The sequence below is a fragment of the Nyctereutes procyonoides genome, unplaced genomic scaffold, assembly GCF_905146905.1.
Source record: "Nyctereutes procyonoides isolate TBG_1078 unplaced genomic scaffold, NYPRO_anot_genome, whole genome shotgun sequence".
NCBI lineage: Eukaryota > Metazoa > Chordata > Mammalia > Carnivora > Canidae > Nyctereutes > Nyctereutes procyonoides.
This window is the reverse complement of record NW_026575148.1, coordinates 8183411-8200162: the sequence shown is the minus strand read 5'-3', so window position 1 is coordinate 8200162 and position 16752 is coordinate 8183411. Positions and strand designations below refer to the sequence as shown.

The window sequence follows — 16752 nt, the reverse complement described above, 5'->3', positions numbered from 1 at the left end:
TTGTTGATACTGTCCTAAGCTATGTAGGATTTTCCTGTATTTGGAATTTATTCTTGGACTTTTATATTCGTGGCTCAAATATCTCTAGGAAATATTAGACCAACAATATACATGGTTCCATTTAAAGAAATACTTCCAAACAGTGGTCCTGTTGATTCGTTGACTTTTGTTCATGGATTACATCTTGAGTCTAGTTGGAGTTTCTTTCTTTTGGCTTAAGACGTGATCATCTTCCGTCCCCCAGCATTATTAAAGTATGTTAGATTCATAGGTATTGATCAAAGAGGCTGTTCACGTTGTTTTTGAGAAGGGTACTTGAAACCTAATACTTTGTAGATACTTTCTTGTGCCTCTTTTATAAACTCTAACTGAAGGAAAGAGGTTTTTTGTTGATATTTCCAGGCATGTTGCTCCGATCACTGGGGCAGTTTATGAGTTTGTAGCTGGTCACCACTATACATCCAAACACACTTCCTGCCTCTCAGACTCTCACCAGGTCCCTTCTTTTCCACAGCCTTCCCAGCGATGTGACCTTGGCAGTGTTTGCTGTTGGGGTCCAGAACCCAGAAGGATGGGATTTTCTTTATAGAAAATATCAGTCCTCTTTGTCTAATACTGAGAAAAATAACATTGAAGTTGCCCTCTGTGTTAGCCAAGATGAGGAAAAGCTTCAGTGGTGAGTGATTAATTCTTGTTCACGTGGCCAAGAGGAGTTAAATGAGCTCAGATCCTTCTGACATCTCTTCTTATTCTCTTGGCCGTGACCTGGAATTACCTTTTCTGCTGGGAACATTTTATTCAAGTGGGCATCCATCTAATGAGTACAGTAATTAATTAGAAGCAGGTGTTAGAAAAATATTTAAAGGAATGCATATTGTGTGTCTTTAACGCATTTAGAAATACATACTAGATAGGCCTTTCTTACCTATTTTCTCTTATGAGCAAACAGATTATAGGGGAATTGGTGTTGTAAACACTATTTCAGTGTTTTTATTATGTACCTATAGCAACTTGATGAGTGCTCTAGTCACCTATTTATCTTGTCTTTATTATTGACAGATTGACTTTTTTCTTTCGCACCTTATTTTATTGAAGTAATTCATAACTTTTCCAGGGGCTCTTCATTGTTAACATTTTCTCTTAATCATTCTAGGCTACTAGATGAAAGTTTTAAGGGAGACGTAATAAAACTTCAAGAGTTTCCACATATTCTTAGAACTGTTGGCAGGAACCCGGTGGGATATCCATTGGCCTGGAAGTTTCTGAGGGAAAATTGGGATAAACTTATACAAAAGTAAGTAGTGCCAGAAATTGTGCTATGACTAGAAAAGTCCATTAACCTGCCTGTGTTTTAGCTTTGTTTGTAAAACAATAGTGGTAGTCTAAATGGATTTTTTTGATTGAAGATAGCACGTAGAGGTCCTTAAAAAATTATTCTTAGCACTAAATATGTTTTAGATTTTCTAACTAATGCATCTGAAGAGTCAAGTATTCCAGTCCATCTGGAACAATCCTTTTCCATACCCACGGGCCTACATGAAGCCCTCCTATTCACAGTTCAGCTTACACCATGGGTTAGTACTTGGACTTGCTTGGCCCTGCCCTTAGCTAGCTCTTGGAGCACTTACTAAGCCTCTACCACTTACTTTTGGGTACTAGATCTTTTGTTCAGTGGTCAGTGTATTTAGTTTTTACACCTAACTATATCTTAGCACATTGGGAGGGTAAGTATCACGTTATACATTTTTCATGCCTAAGCAGTTTTTAGTTAAGTGCTGTATCATGTAGAAGGCACTTAAAAACACATGTCGAATGAATAAATATTTTATGATACATCTTGACAATTTCCATCTCCAGGTTTGAACTTGGCTCATCTTCCCTAACCTCTATGGTAATAGGAACAACAAATCAGTTCTCCACAAGAGCACGGCTTGAGGAGGTAAACAAAAGTTTATTAAATTTAAGTGACAATTAGCTAATAAATAGGGGGGTAGGCCAAGTAAGGGTCTGAAGAGGTAGGGATGGATTTTGTCACCTGTTAGATGTCTGTTTTGGATGCTGTGGTGTTTGGACATCAACCAAAATCAGTTACAGATAAACTGTTGAAAACTATGCCTCTTCCTCAACATGTAAAGAAGTCTTAGCTCTGCCATTGCATGTTTTAGGGCTTAAAAAAATTACTGGAGACATTTAATCTGTTTGTAGGATATTAAAAGTAACCATCCCAGGTACAAATGACCTATGTGATCATCCACCTCTTGTGAAGGAGGCAGGTCTGGAATCTTGGTTCTCTGTTCTCTGGATTCAGGGTTTCCTGTTACTTTCTTATATGTGGTGTCCTTTCAGAAAGAATTTTATGCAATCGTACAAGGTCCATATATAAAAGAAATGCTGAATTTTTAAAAAGCTGCATACTTGACAGAAAGAGGTATCTATGTAAGGGATTTATGCTGAGGAGAGTTTATTGCAATTGTACCCTAAATGGACCACTGCTTCCTAGCAGTCTAGAAAAAAAAAATGAAAAAAACACTGAGTTATTCTCATTATCTAGTAAGAGGGAACCATGGAACATACAAGTTTTCCACAAAATCAGACTTTCAGTCTTCAACTTTGAGGAATTTGATGTCTGGTTCATTGTTGTGTGGTGTCCCTTTTATAACAATGTTTTCTAAAGTTGTAGGACAGATTTTACATGGCTTTAAAAATAGGGGCACTTGGGTGGCTCAGTGGTTGAGTGTCTGCCTTTGGCTCAGGTCATGATCCTAGGGTCCTGGGATCAAGTACTGCATCGGGCTTCCCACAGGGAGCCTGCTTCTCCCTCTGCCTCTCTGTCTGTCTCATGAATAAATAAATAAAAAATCTTAAAAAAAAAAAAAGGTTGCAACAGATAAAAACTGAGAACCTAATACCAATCTTTTTAGGAACGGTTCCATTGTAGAGTCTGGTTGTACTGTGACAGAGCTTGATACAGGGAGAATGCTTTGAAAATGCAAAAGAAGTGTCACATCCCTTACCTTCTCTCTAGCTTTTATTTAGGCTTGTAAAGTTGCACATGATGATTAAAGATTGACCTCTAGTGAGGTCTACAGAGAGCAATTCTGTGTGATGAAGACCAGTCATGGTCTATGAGTAGACAGCTATCCATAAACCGGATCTGTTGCAACAGACCATTTCATTCAGCTACTTGCTTGTTCATTTGTTTTTTCATTGATTCTTTAGAGACCTTTCACTTTTTTAAAAAAATTTATTTATTTATGATAGTCACAGAGAAAGAGAGAGAGAAGCAGAGACACAGGCAGAGGGATAAGCAGGCTCCATGCACCGGGAGCCCGATGTGGGATTCGATCCCGGGTCTCCAGGATCGCGCCCTGGGCCAAAGGCAGGCGCTAAACCGCTGCGCCACCCAGGGATCCCCGACACCTTTTACTTTTACTGTAAGGCTGCCATGCTTTTAGATTCTGGGGCTATGACGATGAACAGAGTAGACAAGCCCTTGCCTTCATAGAGCTTCAACTCCACCGAGGGAATCAGTTACAAATTGATCGAAGGCAGGCAGCTGCTGTGTCAGACAGACATAAGCTCTGAAGATGAAGGAGGCAAGGTCAGGAGAGTTCTGAGCAGAGACTGAAGGAAATGCAGGTGTCTGTTGTGGCGGAGGAAACATCAGGTGCAAAAGGCCTGAGGCATGGAAATGAAGGAGGCTGGGATGTCCTCAGAAAGGAGAGCGTCCTCCAGACAGGGAAAATGTAGGAGTCAGCCTGAACCCTTCCTGGCCTCACATCCAGTTCATCCCAGAGTCTTGGTGGCTCGGCTTCCAGCATCTGTACCATATCTGTCCCTTGACTGCTTTTACCCCACCCCAGGCCCTTCTCAGCCCTTACCTGGCCTATGGTGATAGCCACCTGCATGGCTTCCCCCTTTGCCAACACCAAGCCATTTTCCACACTTAAAACTGAAAATCAGCCCATGACTGACCCCTCCTTGAAACCATACTTGTTTATCTTGGAATAAATTCCAGAACTTTCCTTCCTATGTACACAAGACTATGCTGACTGGGCCATGTCCCCAGCCAATTATCACACACTGTTGTGTGTCACGGTCATGCAACCCTTGAGCCACTCAGCTGCCTCCTGCTCCTGGACAAGAAGGTGTTCTCCCGTCTCCAAGCCTGTAAACTTACCTCTGCCTGGCTTGCTCTTTCCCTAACTTGGAAGTACAAAGGCTTGTTTTATCATTCAGAGGTCCCAGGTCCCATGTCACATTCCCATTCTACCCTGTCTAAAGCAGGCTACCCCCTCCCCACTCTCATTGCCTCTGTATTTTGTCCACAATGGCATAAATATATGTTTTTTAATTTTTATTTTATTAAATAATATATATATATATATATATATATATATATATATATATATATATATATATATGATTTTATTTCTTCCTAAGACACAGAGAGGCAGAGACATAGGCAGAGGGAGAAGCAGGCTCCTTGTGGGGAGTCCGATGTGGGACTCGATCCCAGGACCCCAGGGATCTTGCCCTGAGCTGAAGGCAGACGCTCAACCACTGAGCCACCCAGCTGCCCCCCACAGTAGTATATATACAGTAACTGTAGTTTACTGTTTGTTGTCTTCCCAGGTAGAGCATAAGCTCTATGAGGACAGGGGCTTGCTTGATCCCTTGCCTCCTCCTGTGTCTAGCACAGTAATTAAGCCAGAGGGATGAGTACGTGCCAGAGTAAAGGTTCACGAATCAGTAGACGAGATGGAGTCCCTGGTACATGCTGGAAGTTATATGGATAAAGTGCAGAACCCATGTTCTCACCAGGGCTCTGCAAGGGAGAACATGTTCTTAATTTAAAAATAGGGAAACAGAGTCCCAGAGAAGTTCAATCATTTACAAAGGGTCAAACAAGTTAGTAGGATGAAAATGTGTTTTTTTTTTTTGTTTTTTTTTTTAGTATCTCTATATCACACTGCTTATTGCACTGAAAACATTCTCAAGGAGGCAGGTTTGAATCCAATGCTCCATTGAGATGCTGCATATCCCAAGGTAGATGAACATAGGAGAGAGAATTTGGGGTCAGGAAAAGTTTGAGGGCAAGGCTTATCAGTTGGCTTAGTTCTAGCTCTTACAGGTTTTTGTTTTTAAGTGGTACCGTCATGAAGAGCTCCTTCTAGATTTTTTTTTTAATAATTTGAAACTTCTTAAATTATTTAACAATTAAACACTTAAGTAAAATTATGGTGATTGGATTGCTGAAAAATGCCCACAGTTGTTTGAACTGAATATTAATCTTGAGTCTGAGAGTACGGAACAGTGGGCTGAGCTAGAGTGAGGGCAGGACCATGAGGTCCATGTTCTGTAGGTTGTACAGCAGGAAGACAGGCCTTTAGCTCATTGAAAAGTTGTCTTGGGATACAATTTTAGAACAACCCTGAATCACTCAGAATTGGAATTTGACCTTTTACAAGCCTATTCTTACCTTTCTCTTATTCCCAAACTTAAAAATATGGTATTATAACATAGATTTGGAAGGAATGAACTGTCCAGAATCCATGCTGAACAAGTAATACATCTTGGCCCAGACTGACTTCCTGTTTGCACAGTCAAAAATATATGGATTAATGTCGTGAAAACTTAGAGGACAAGGTCAAGAATCTTTTTTTTTTTTTTTTAAGATTTTTATTTATTCATGAAAGAGAGAGAGAGGCAGAGAAGCAGGCCCCATACAGAGAGCCCGATGTAGGACTTGATCGTGGAGCTCCAGGATCATACCCTGGGCCCAAGGCATGGGCTCAACCGCTGAGCCACCCAGGGATCCCAGGTCAAGAACCTTTAAAGGTGAAACTGTACCACGATAGTCAGTGCTGTTGCAGAGCCAGACTATTTCTCACGTGAACCCATAGGAGTTAAGAATCCCAGAGATGAAATAAGAAACAGCTGTCTCTTATCTCATTAAAACCATGGGCAACTGTGTGGATTTTATCTTAGAGGAACAATACATGAATTGTGGATGAGGATTAAAAAAAAATTGGCAAGGTTTCAGGGATTACCACCGTAAATTGCTAAGAAGCCTTGTCCTTGGTGTTTCTCTAAAGATCTACAAGGCCAGGCCCATGGAGGAAGACTGCACTTGTGTGGTTGAAACCGTTTAAACTGTTTTGCTTGGCAAAGAAGATAGTCTGCACATTGTGTTTTTTAGATACCATGTTTAAAAAAATTAGCATCTGGGTGGACGCAGCAACACATATTAAATACGCTGGAACCCTAATTATAAAATAGTATACAGTCAAGTCTTTTAGGGCCTGGCAACTGTGAGTAAAAAAGCTAAGGAGAAAAATACAGAACTTGGCATCATGAGGCATGAGCTCATTGCATACAGCGTAAGTTTATGTGTGTAGAATTGTACCCAGACACCTGGCACTGCCTTCTAAGTAGAATTTTTGACAAATGCTGGATTTTTTTTTAACTAGCCCCAACTTACATTTGTGTACTATAAGAAAACAAATTTTTTAAAAATCTGGTTTTTCCTTACAAGGTGAAAGAATTCTTCAGCTCTTTGAAGGAAAAGGGTTCTCAGCTACGTTGTGTCCAGCAAACAATTGAAACCATTGAGGAAAACATACGTTGGATGGATAAGAATTTTGATAAGATCAGAGTGTGGCTACAAAGCCAGAAGCTTGAACTGCTCTAACAGCCTGTTCCTCGCTGGTCCTGTGAAGTGTAATCTGTGATGTCGTGGAATGCAATTATTTTCAAATTAGGGATGACTGTTGGGGCTCCACTGCAGACCCTTCCTTCTTCCTTCTTGATCATTTGACTATTCCTGTGAAAAGACTGGCTACTCAACTGTCCATCGATGGGTTACTGCTACTGTGTGTTTTATCGATAGGTGTCACCCTGCAATGTAAACCCAAGGGGTGGGGTCCCTACTGTGTAGGGCATCCCACTCCTTTTCCCTCCTATCCGTAAGCCTTGTGCTTTCCAAAGCCCCGCTTGCCACATGGATGTCACCCATACGCTGTTGAGTCATTGTCCTCTAAAGACTTGTGAATCGTAGGGACCACTGAACCCAGGGGCTGACTTGGAGGCTCATGTCCTCAGGCTTGTGATTTGCTCTCTTTGGTCAGTTTCTCAGGAAGGCAGATGGGAGATGGGGTGGGAGAGAGTAGGTGGGGGTGTTTGTTACCCTGGTTCCCTTGAAGGATGCCACAGGCTGACCTCCACCGAAGCTAGACCTGGGAGGCGGCCCTCTTTCCCATTTGGTCTTTTCCTCATTTGGGTGAAGTGAGAGCCTGGCTTTCACTGGTCCTGGCAGTACTCATGGGTTGCTTACGTCCTCCCCACACCTTTGTTGAGAAAACACAACTTCTATGGAACTCTCCTCAGATAATCCTGATTTGAGTATGTGGTCTACTTCCTCAGAGACGCTGACTGATCAAGTGTCCCTCTGAAAAAGCAGAGTATGTTCAGGTCTAGAGGAGAAGACTTTCATTTAAAGTTGAACCTCGAAGCTGTTGATACTTAGGTAGGTGATGCTTCCTCTCGCTCCTTATTCAGCCCAGTTCTTAAGTCCCCAATAATTTCCTACTGCCACTAGGGCCTCGCAGAGTCTCCCGTAAATAATGTACTGTAAAACTTAAAATACTTGGTCATAATTAGCTTAAGTGTGGACAATGTGTTGTCTTTGAAGTCTTTAATGAGTTTAACCATACTGTAAAGTTTAAAAGCATATGATATGAAAAAATGTCAGTGTGCTCTAACATATGTGGACGAGAGTGACTTCTGGACATAAATGTGTTTACAGTTCTATTTTTATATGTATTATATGGTCTAATGAAACCAGAAATCGCTGATAATTTCCACCCCCCAGGATTAACCTTCTAAAAGACACACAGAGCCAATTTTTACTGTAAAATATTTTAATTGTGTTTTGTACTTTGATTTAATGAAACATGGAAATAGTGGTTTTCATTTTTGGTCAACCGAGGAACCTATTTTAATTTGCTTTTGGGAAAGTCCATTTCCTAAATAGATACAGTATTGCTACAACAATGTGCAAATACCTCTTTGGTAATAAAAGTTGTCTTATTTTCCTTGAAGCAGACGTTTGCAATGATTTCCTCCTAACTGGAAAGGTAGAAGAGGACTCTGATTCTCTAGCTTAGTCTAGTCATCAGTAATTATCAGGAAACACCCAAGTCTTGGAGACCTTTCCAATGCACAAAAGGGCCCACTGACAGTACCTTTTGTGTTTGCTCTTACAGGCATGTCTTAAATCTTTGGATTTAAAAGTACTTCTATATATGCATGGAAATCAGTAATACTGCAGCCACTTCCCTACACACACATCTACGAAGGCCAAAGGTTTCATAAAAAAACAAAATAAAAAACTTTTATGCTACCTACTTAGAAGAATTAGAAATACAATTGAAATCCCACAGGAACAGTGTTTCTTTTTTTTTGGGGGGGGGGCTTGTTAATGCCTTGAAAATGCTGTTTAGTCACCCTAACACTGGCTTCTATTTCCCAGATTTAGAATAATAGAATAATGCCTGCATCTCTCATGGGATAGATACACTGCACTTTGGCTGAAGTTTGAAATCCTATAGGTGTGTTCATGAATTGTAGAAAGAATTTTTGAAGAGAAGTAACAGAATTTATGCTCCGTTACAAGCAGCTGTTCTTTCTGCTGCCCTCCCCTCCCCTTAGGACAGTATTGGTGATAATTATTTTTGCTGAAGTCAACTAAGTTCTAACAAAAATGTAAAATACATGCTAAGGAAGGCTGTACTCTCTGACACAAACTCCAGTTTTAGGATATGTACCTGATAACCTTTTCCTGCATTCAGTACCAAGAAACGAAGTATTTATCAAACTCCCCCCAAGGATATCAGTGCTATATTCATAAACAATTCATTCCAAAAGATCTGAGGAATCAAAGTTGTAGACATCGGAACCTACTTCTTGAATTGCTGTGGGAGAAAAGTTGATTTTTAAATTGCAGGTAGCTTTTTTTTTTTTAAAAAAAGTAGAAGTTTTGGTATTTGGTAAACCTAACTTCCATAAAGCCAGATGGTATACAGTGCACAGACTAAAGTGGCAATGGCTCTAAGCACATGATTGCTGCTCTGCTTATATGTATCAAAAATGGAAAGCACAGCTTAACACAGTAACCCCAGGGAGGTCAAGGCATATGAATAGTCTTAAGGATTAGATTTTACTATTAGAACTTGTTACGTTCCAAGACAAAGAGTCTGCATTTTGCCCTTCTGACTTGATTCAAGTCTCAGGATCTTTTATGCTGGCTCTAAGGTACAGAAGTCCTAACTTCTGGCAAAAAAAAAAGAGAGTACTGGGTGCAGCGCATCCTGGTCTGTCCAGGTTATCTATTAATTTATTAGCAGCCCAAGAGGAGATATGTGCCCAATGTACAATACTTTAGGTCTGACTTATACACATTAACCCAAAGAAACATCAAATACAATTCCAAAGCCCGAGAGGAAAATGGGTAATGAGAAATCAGGATATTAAACATGTTCAAAGCATTGTTTTCCAAATGCTAACAACAAAAGAATTAAGTGCAATCTGAAATACTAAGGAGATTTACAGGCACTGTGTGTAGAATGTGCAAAAGTTTGCAAAGGATTTTCCTTCTTTTATGTGTTGCTTTAAGAAACTATCAAATATATCTCATAGAAATATAAAGTTCCCATCTCTCCCAACTGAAGGCAATTTTTAAAAATTCAAAGTTTATCAATACTCAGTACAGTAACACAGATGAACCACACACATTCATTTTCTTTCTGGGAAAAGAAAAACCAATGTTTTGGATGTCAAGACTCGACAAGTAACACTGTCTAGAAGCCACCCAGAAAAAAACTGCTGTTGTTCAAAGCCCTTTGTCCTTCAAAAGTCACCATCCACCAGCTGAAGATTTTATAGGCCGATACCTTGAAAAATTCAAAGGAAAAAAAAATCCGGTAAACCATTTGATGCATAATTTTCTTCATCTAGGCACAGTAGATTTAACATTTACCAGAAGCACTGTGTAACAGATGGCAACAAGGAATTTCCTATAAGTAACCATAAGAATGTTCTTAGAAAATGCTAGAATTAAGAAAATAGAAAACCTGTAATTTGGGTGAAGATCTTCAGTATAGTTCTAATAAGCATACTTTTCTTGTTACAGGACATAAGAGACCATGATGAGAGAGACACTAAGCCAATCTAACCTACGTTTTTATTTTCTTTAGGCTTTGGTCAGCCAGCAGTTTTAGGTCTTATTCTAAGCCATCAAGCCTTACTGTTAGAGAAGAGGAATCACTTAAGAATTATAAGGGCTCTCAACATACAAGTAGAATTAAACAAAGTACTTGACTTTGACCACTTTTGTTTATCTTAGTTTTGCAGTCTTTCGTTTTTATTCCAAAAAACCCTGTCACTTCCAGTAGACCGGATGGGGTACTCCTGTCCAGCCCACCATGGGTTGGTATTTTGGTAGTACCAGCATCATAAGGACCTCTCTCTGTAAGATGGCTTTGTCAGGCTAAGGTGGCGTTGTCTCAGTAACCCGTAGTCACAGCATTTGGGTTTCAGACTCAGCTAGACTTACACGGTCATTTTCTTTAAGAGCCTGGCCTGATATTTTAAAGAGCTCTTAATCATAAGATTCTATTTTTAAACACTCCAATAGCACATGATTCCATTTCTTGCTTTTCAGCAAACGAGCCTCTAGACACTGCCATGTGCATTTGATGCCAACAGTATAAAAAGAACATGAATAAGAAATGGGCTTAGTTTCCCAGGCCTATGATACAGGTCTGTGGAAGGTACGGTTGTCTTCCATTACAGCAAACACCCAACTTACCAAATAGCGTGAACTTTTTAACTTGTATTTTTTTCATCAGCTTTGGGCTTGGAAGTTTCCTGCTTTGCCTAAAAGGGAAAGCAGACCATCACTGAACTTTTTCTTTCCTGGATTAGGTATCAAAAAAGCCGATCTAGCAGAGCAGAAGAGGCTTAAGAGAACATGAGCTTTTCAGAATTAAAGGGTCAAAAGATGACAGGTCAGTGGAGGAAAATTAGATGGGCCTTACCTGAGGATTTCCTTTTCATTTAACCCAAACTATGAATTGTTCTCCTTTAAGTGATTTAAAATTTACTTTTTTTTTTTTTTTTTTTTTGAAGGCTAAGGTAAGTGAAGAAAAACACAGGTGTTTTTGGATGGGATTCATTCATTCTATTGTGATCAGTTCTCTCTTACTTGGGGGGGAACTGTGGGGCAGCTAATCCCCTGAGAAAATAATCTGAGATACAAGTGCATGAGCAAGTAATAATCAAATCTGGCTTCCTATGTCCTTTATGGGTTTCATTCCTTTTTGAGGTATAAATTGACTTACACCTTTAGTTTCAAGTAATACAACAATGATTCGGTATTTGGGTATGCTGCAAAATGATGAACACAGTGAGTATAGTTAACATCATTCACGGGTAAAAATTTTTTCCCCTTGTGATGAGAACATTTAAGACCTCAGCATATTTCAAATGTGCAATACAGTGTTGTGAGCTGTAGTCACTATGCAGTACAATATATTCACATGATTTTGTTATTTAAAATTTTTTCTTCTGACTTTTACCCTTCTCACCCACCCCATACCTATCTCCCCTCTAGAAACAACCAACTGATGAGCTCACCTTTTTGTTTTTAGATTCCCCAAATTTATTATTTATTATATTATTTATTTATCTTCTGAATGACTTACTTCACTTACCATCATGCTCTCAAGGTCCATTCGTGTTGACACAGATGGCAAGATTTCCTTCTTTATTATGGCTGAAGAGTATCCTATTGTACTTATAAATACCACATCCACTTGATCCATACAGCCATTGATGGACTCTTCGATTGTATCCATTTCTAGGCTATTTTAAGTAATGCTGCCATGAACATAGCAGTGAATATATTTTCCTAATTTTTCATTTTCTTAGGCTAAATACCTGGAGGAAGAACTGTTGTATCATATGGTACTTCTTAATTTTTTGAATCACCTCCATACTGCTTTCCTTAGTGGCCGCACCAGTTTACATTCCTACCAACAGTAGAGGAGGTTCCCTTTTTCCCACATCCTCACCAACACTACTTTTTGATAATAGGTATTCTAACAGGTGTGAGGTGATAAGTCCTTGTGGTTTTGATTTGTATTTCCTTGATGATGAGTGAAGGATGAGCACATCGGAGGCATGTGCCTGCAGGCCATTTGTAGGTCTTTGGAAAAATATCCATTGAATCACCTGCCCATTTTAAAATTATGTTGCTTGCTTTTTTGCTATTGAGTTTTAGTTTTTTTAAAAATATATATACGTTTTTGGATATTAACAGATGTAGCATTTGCAAATATTTTTTCCCATTGGGTCTGTTGTCTTTTCATTTTGTTGATGGTTTTTTTTGCTGTGTGGAAGCTTTTTAGTTTCATCAGGTCCTTCTTGTTTTGCTTTTGTGGACTTTGCTTTTTGGTGTCAAATCCATGAAATCTGAACTAAGGCTAATGTCAAGGAGCTTACCACCTATGTTTCCTTCTAGAAGTTTTATGGTTTCAGGTCTTAAATCATATATAAAAATAAACTGAATGTTATTGAAGACTTGAATTTAAGACAGGGGTCCAGTTTTCCCAACACTACTGAGGAAACTTTCCCTTTCCCCATTGTATATTCTTGACTCCTTTGTTATAAATTGACCATATATGTATGGGCTTATTTTTGGGCTCCTCCACTCTGTTTTGTTGATCTATGTGTGTGCATTTTCATGCCAATACCATTTCTGTTTTGATTAGTATTGTAATGTAGTTTAAAATTGGGAGTGTGATGCTTCTGGTTCTTTTTTTCTCAAGGTTGTTTTGGCCATTCAGGGTCTTTGTGTTTTATACAAATTTTAGGATTTTAAAAATATTTTGTGAAAAAATGCCATTGCAATATTGACAGGGATTGAATTGATTCTTTATATTGTTTTGGGTAGTATTTTAACAATATTAAACCTTCTAATCCATAAGTACAGAAGCTTTAAATTAGTTGTACCTCCTTCAATTTCTTTCATCGATGTCTTCTAGTTCTCAGTGTATAGTTCTTTAAGTTCCTTCATTACATTTATTTTTAGGTACTTTAGTCTTTTCTTACAATTGTAAATGGGATTATTTCCTTAATTTTTTGTTTGTTATTAATATATAGAATTGCAACAGATAAATGTATATTGATTTTGTATACTGCAACTTTACTGAAGTAGTTTAATAGTTTTTGGTGGAATTCCTTGGTATTTTTTACATATACTAGGTCACCTGAAAATAGTGGCAGTTTTACTTCTTCCTCTCCAATTTGGATGCCTTTTATTTTTCTTGCCTAATTGCTTTGAACAGGACTTTCAGTAGAATGCTGAATAAAAGTGGTGAGTGGGCATTTTTGTCTTCCTAATTTTAAAAGATAGCTTCCTGTTTTTTTTCACCTTTAAGTATGATGCTAGCTTTGGGTCTGTCATAATTTTATTATGTTGAGGTATGTCTCTCTATATCAACTTGGTTGAGAGTTATCATAAAGGAAAGTTGAAATTTAGTAAGTGCTTTATTAATGTGGTATATCACATTGGATGATTTGGTGGTGTTGAACCATCCTTGCATCCCTGGAATAAATCCCACTTGATCTATTTGATTTTTTTTTTTAAAGATTTATTTGATAGAGCACAAGCAGAGGGAGTGGCAGGTAGAGGGAGAGGGAGGCAGCATGCCCGAATATTTTGAGGATTTTAAAAATCTGTGTGCATGAGGGATATTGGCTTGTGATTTTCCTTTGTGTCTTACTCTGGTTTTGTTATCAGAATACTGCTGGCCTCGGTAAAATTAGCTTAGAAGTGTTCTTTCCTTTCTGTCTTTGGAAAAGTTTGAGAAGGATTAGTATTATTTTTTTAATTTTTATTTATTTATGATAGTCACAGAGAGAGAGAGGCAGAGACATAGGCAAAGGGAGAAGCAGGCTCCATGCACCAGGAGCCCGATGTGGGATTCGATCCCGGGTCTCCAGGATCACGCCCTGGGCCAAAGGCAGGCACTAAACCACTGCGCCACCGAGGGATCCTAAGAAGGATTAGTATTAATTATTCTTTGAATATTTGGTAGAATTCTCCAGTGAAGTTGTCTTGTCCTGAAGGTCTGGGAGGTTTCTGATTGCTGCTTTAATCTCCTTACTAAGTTATTGGCCAGTTCAAAATGGTTTCATCCTGACTCAGTCTCGGTAGGATACAGGTTTCTCTCTTTTAAATCGTCCATTATGTTGGCATTAACTCTTCATTATGCACTCATTGCCATTTTGTTGATGTTTTTTTTTTTTTTTTGGCTATTTTGTAGATCCTCTTTTCCTTTTTTACTCTATTCCTTTGTGATTTGATGACTTTCTGTATTAGGAAACTTATATTCCTATTTTTATGCATTTACTATTGATTTTTGCTTTATAGTTATTATGAAGTTTATGACAATATAAAAGTCTATTTAAAGTAGATAACAGGGACGCCTCGGTGGCTCAGCAGTTTGGCACCTGCCTTCTGCCCAGGGTGTGATCCTGGAGACCCCTCTGCCTGTGTCTCTGTGTCTATTTCTGTATCTCTCATGAATAAATAAAATCTTAAAAAAAATGTAGATAACAAGTTTGAATGTGCTCTAAAGTTGTACATTTTTACTCCTATCATGTTTTTGGGACCTCCATTTTACGTTTTTTTTTTTTTTTGTCTTCTATATCCCTTAATGGATTACTGTAGTCAAATTTTTCTGTTTTTGCCTTTTAACCTTCATCCAGCTTTATAAGTGATTTACACCTTCATATTATTCTAAATTTTACCATATATTTACTTTTAGAGTGAGATTTGTTTTTTCATTAAGTTTTCCTGTTACTAATGAGCACCCTGTATTTTCAATTTCAGGAAGTCCCTTTACAGGTCTTGTAAGGCTGGTTCAGTGCTGATGAACTCTCAGCTTTTCTTCATCTGGAAAACTTTTTCTCTCTATTCTTAATGACAAGTTTGCTAGGTATTCTTAGTTATAAGGGTTTTATTATTATTTTTAAAATTTCAGTATTGTGAATAGATCCTGCCACTTGCTCTGGCCTGCAAAGATTCTGCTGACAATCTGCTGATAGTCAGAGACCACTGATTTTTCTTTTGCTGTTTTAAGATTCTGTCCTTGTCTTTAATTTGTGATTTTCCAATTATAATGTTATTTGGTATGGGTGTCTTTAGATTCATCTTTTGGGGGATCCTATGGGCATCTGGATGTGTTTCCTTCCCCAGGTTGGGGAAGGGTTCAGCCATTATTTCTTCAAGTAAGTTTTCTGCCCCTTTCTTTATCTCTCTTCCTTCCGGGTGTCCTGTAATATTGATGTCTGTCTACTTGATGTTGTCCTTTAAGTCCCTTAACCTATCTTTACTTTTTCTCCCATTTTTTTCTTTTTATGGCTCTGATTAGGTGAGTTCTGCTATGCCTTTTTCAAACAGAAGTCAGCTCTGTGACTTCTGTTTGGCACTTTGTCATTATTCTCGTCTCTTGAAGTTCTCATTTCCTTTCCCAAATTGAGTGAGTCTTTCTTTCTTCTTTCTTTCTTTCTTTCTTTCTTTCTTTCTTTCTTTCTTTCTTTCTTTCTTTCTTTCTTTTTTTAAGATTTGTTAGAGATTGTGTGGTGGGGAGAGGGGGGGATCTCAAACAGACTCACCACTGAGTGTGGAGCTGATGCAGTGCTTGATCCCACAACCATCAACCATGAGATCGTGACCTGAGCCGAAATCAAGAGTTGGACGCCCTGATGAGCATCTTCTTAACTATTCTGTTGACCTCTTCATCAGGTAAATCTTTTATGTCCATTCTGTTTTGTTTTTTTCCCCCTAAGGTTTGATCTTGTTCTTTGATTTGGAGCTTATTCATCTACTGCTTCATTTTCCTTGACTCTGTATTGGTTTCTATGCCCTAAATCAAACAGGCACTCTCATAGTCTTGAAGGAGTGTCCTCATGCAGGAGATGAACCTTATTTTTCAACCCTGTCCTAGCAACTTGGTTGTCTCTCAAACCTTTGTGATAAGCTACTTGGTCAATTTTATTTTTACTGATTCCTAGTATTTGAGAGCAACCCATGATCTGTCAGTCCCTAAGGGGAGGATCTCTGTCAGCACCTAGATTGAAGCTGATTGGAAGCCACGGCCTTACATACCATCTTTTAAAGAAGGCACATATATACAGTCCTGTGAGACCACAAAATAAGTCCTGCTGGCTTGCCATAGCCCAGTGATCTGGGCCGGCATGCTGGAGAGGGGTTGTCTCTTGGGTGGTAGTCACAAAAGCTAGGTCTCCAGATCAGTATGAACTGCTTTCAAGGAGATTCTGATGACCTGAAGTGAAGCAGGGAGAGACTAGAAAGATGGTGTTTACCAGGTTCTGGCCTGCCAAGTATTTAAGCAAGCCCCTAACACTCAGAACAATGCATAAAATAAGCCATTATACCTTTCACAGAAAGTCTGGGTGCTTTTCAATTGGCTGCCTCACCTGGAGCAGGTGAGTCTGTGCTCTCAAGCCCTTGAGAAAATTTCTCAGATCAACTAAAGCCTTGTGGGTCTTGTGGACACAAGCCCCATTGGATTTCAACATTAGATATTTGTGGACTTATCTCTCAAATGCAGATCTTAATATAAGGTGGGATGCCCAATATGGGGTACAAATCCTTTGCTC

At 38.9% G+C, this 16752-nt stretch overlaps 2 protein-coding genes across 15 annotated transcripts in view; one reads left to right on the top strand and one right to left on the bottom strand.

Moving 5' to 3' along the window:
- The window catches only part of ERAP1 (endoplasmic reticulum aminopeptidase 1), a 42356-nt gene extending 34254 nt beyond the window's left edge, over nucleotides 1-8102 (top strand). For all 4 annotated transcript variants that reach the window (XM_055312807.1, XM_055312806.1, XM_055312804.1 and 1 more), the window contains 4 exons: nucleotides 515-676; nucleotides 1154-1294; nucleotides 1858-1939; nucleotides 6539-8102. In XM_055312807.1, the coding sequence (XP_055168782.1) occupies nucleotides 515-676; nucleotides 1154-1294; nucleotides 1858-1939; nucleotides 6539-6694 (541 nt within the window). In that variant the 3' untranslated portion in view covers nucleotides 6695-8102. The remainder of the gene's footprint in view (nucleotides 1-514; nucleotides 677-1153; nucleotides 1295-1857; nucleotides 1940-6538) is intronic.
- A 926-nt stretch (nucleotides 8103-9028) lies between these two features.
- CAST (calpastatin) overlaps nucleotides 9029-16752 on the bottom strand; it is a 112634-nt gene continuing 104910 nt past the window's right edge. For all 11 annotated transcript variants that reach the window (XM_055312811.1, XM_055312809.1, XM_055312816.1 and 8 more), the window contains 2 exons: nucleotides 10871-10938; nucleotides 9029-9953 (listed from right to left, as the gene is read on the bottom strand). In XM_055312811.1, coding sequence (XP_055168786.1) covers nucleotides 10888-10938 — 51 coding nt within the window. In that variant the 3' untranslated portion in view covers nucleotides 9029-9953; nucleotides 10871-10887. The remainder of the gene's footprint in view (nucleotides 9954-10870; nucleotides 10939-16752) is intronic.